The 2,299-nt window shown below is 43.6% G+C and overlaps 1 protein-coding gene across 1 annotated transcript; it reads left to right on the top strand.

Annotated features, from left to right (window-relative positions):
* Positions 1-351: 351 nt before the first annotated feature.
* LOC311100636 (dexamethasone-induced Ras-related protein 1-like) lies at positions 352-2,065 on the top strand. The gene is made up of 2 exons (XM_084141563.1): positions 352-753; positions 987-2,065. Exons 1-2 carry the CDS (start codon positions 483-485, stop codon positions 1,514-1,516), a joined length of 801 nt encoding a protein of 266 aa, XP_083997689.1. The 5' UTR covers positions 352-482; the 3' UTR covers positions 1,517-2,065.
* The last annotated feature ends 234 nt before the right edge of the window (positions 2,066-2,299 follow it).

Consider the following 2,299-nt stretch of genomic DNA (forward strand, 5'->3'; position numbering starts at 1 on the left):
TTGTAATTTGGGTGAACTATCGCTTTAACACATTTAAACGTCTTAGTATTAGCCTAATAGTAATCAACTGAGTGCACAGTTGAATAACACTAGGCTACGTTTTGTTACACTTGAGTGAAATTAGTTTAGTGCAATGTCTGGAATGACAATTACATTTCTAGCTGGCTGAATGTGCATGGACAGTTTTCTTTTTAATTAAACAAGCTATCTGAAACAGTTAAATGGTAAAAGGGCTGATTGTGTAGGCCTACCCTTTCCCTTCTACTCAAACGTGCACTGCGTACCGTGACGTCGGTAGAAGGGAGGGCTCTGCTTTCTACTTAAATAGCTGGTGCTCCCCGCAGTTCAGACAGACTCAACAGAGCGCACTGAGAACTATTAAACGATAGCCAACTGTTGAATCCAACTTTGGCTGAATTTACTAAACGAAACTACGAGTGAGCACATATTGGAACCACTCTACGCACTCTTACTTTACACTCATGATCAAGAAAATGTCGCCTTCAGAGAACGACTATGATATACCGGCGAAGAACTGCTGTAGGATGGTGATTTTGGGGTCCACCAAGGTGGGCAAAACAGCCATCGTGTCCCAGTTTCTGAACGGGAGATTCGATGAGCAGTATACGCCGACCATCGAGGACTTTCACAGGAAACTGTACAGCATTAAGGGAGATGCATACCAACTGGACATATTGGATACCTCAGGCAACCACCGGTTCCCTGCCATGAGGAGACTATCCATACTGACAGGTAAATATCTTATTCCATCTCTGGTTATTGCAACTCAAATAGTGTGCATGTTCAATAACGCAATTTGTGCGTCTTTGTAGTCGTTTCTTTTGGTAACCTCAAGAGTGTATGCATTGCGCGCATTTTCCATTGTTGCCACAGGTGCCATTACGCATTGAAATACTGTAGCCTATGTCAATGTGTTTCATAGAAGCTCTGATACTAAATGCCTTGCTCCTCTTGTTTCCATTCAGGTGATGTCTTTATCCTGGTCTTCAGCTTAGACAACAGAGACTCCTTCCAGGAGGTTCAGAGGCTCAAGCGACAGATAATTGAGACCAAGTCTTGCCTAAAAAACAAGTCCAAGGAGAACGTTGACGTACCTCTGGTAATCTGCGGCAATAAGTGCGACCGGGAGTTTTACCGGGAGGTGCAGAGTGAAGAGATTGAGCAGTTGGTGGCTGGAGATGAGCAGTGCGCATACTTTGAGATCTCTGCCAAGCGCAACACCAACGTGGACCAAATGTTCCAGACCCTATTCACCATGGCCAAGCTACCCAATGAGATGAGCCCGGACCTCCACCGTAAGGTCTCGGTGCAGTACTGCGACATGCTTCGCAGTAAATCCCTGAAAAATAAGAACAAGAAAGACGATGGAGACGCGTATGGCATCGTGGCACCATTCGCCCGGCGCCCGAGCGTCCACAGTGACTTGATGTACATAAAGGAGAAGGCGATCGGTGGCGGGCAGGGAAAGGATAAAGAGAGATGTACTATCAGCTAAGACTGTGAGATGAATCGTATGGAAGACTTTGTAACCTAAAAGGATATGCTTCATTTGTGATGCACCTGACAGACAGGGCTTGGGCGCGCAAGGCTGCCCATGTCGCTTCGGTTGCTCTTTGTGGGGACACTTGAGAGACAGCGATGCCGAAAACCTATGAGCTCCAGGCGCAATGACACTGTCTAGATTCAGCCACTCCACAAACCTGGAAGCGCATGCTACATGTCCACGAGACATTTAACAACGTTAGCTACTTTGTTCTGTTAGACCAGAGCCTTATGTGATGTGGCTTAAAATCTTGTGAGATTCTTCACAACAAATGTGTTGTTTTGACATCTTTACAGACAGGCGAGAAAACAGACTCCTGGCGTGGAGTACAATGTTAAGAATGTTGTTTACATTTTGTTATACATTTTATAACAGATACTTGAACTTGAATGTTGCAATCTGAACAATTTTATATTGTAAATGTGTATGTAGTATTGTATGTCGACGTCAACTTTTGCAAAGAAAGAAAAAAGAACTGGAAAAAATAAATACGAAAATCTGAATCTTCTGTTTCTGCATGCTTTTCTTCTCAGAAGTGTTGTGAAATGGCCCACTCTCTTCACTCATCACTTCCTGCACCTAGTAGACTTAGATACTGTATCTAGGGAAACTACCTAGGCTAAACATCAAAGCATGAATTAATTAAATAAGCTGCAATGAGCAGTCTAGCATTAAAGACAATTGAGAGCCAAATGGTCACACACCACAGGTTTACCAATTGATAAATAATTTAGC

The sequence above is a fragment of the Coregonus lavaretus genome, assembly GCF_964263955.1.
Source record: "Coregonus lavaretus genome assembly, chromosome: 25".
NCBI classification, from domain to species: Eukaryota; Metazoa; Chordata; class Actinopteri; order Salmoniformes; family Salmonidae; genus Coregonus; species Coregonus lavaretus.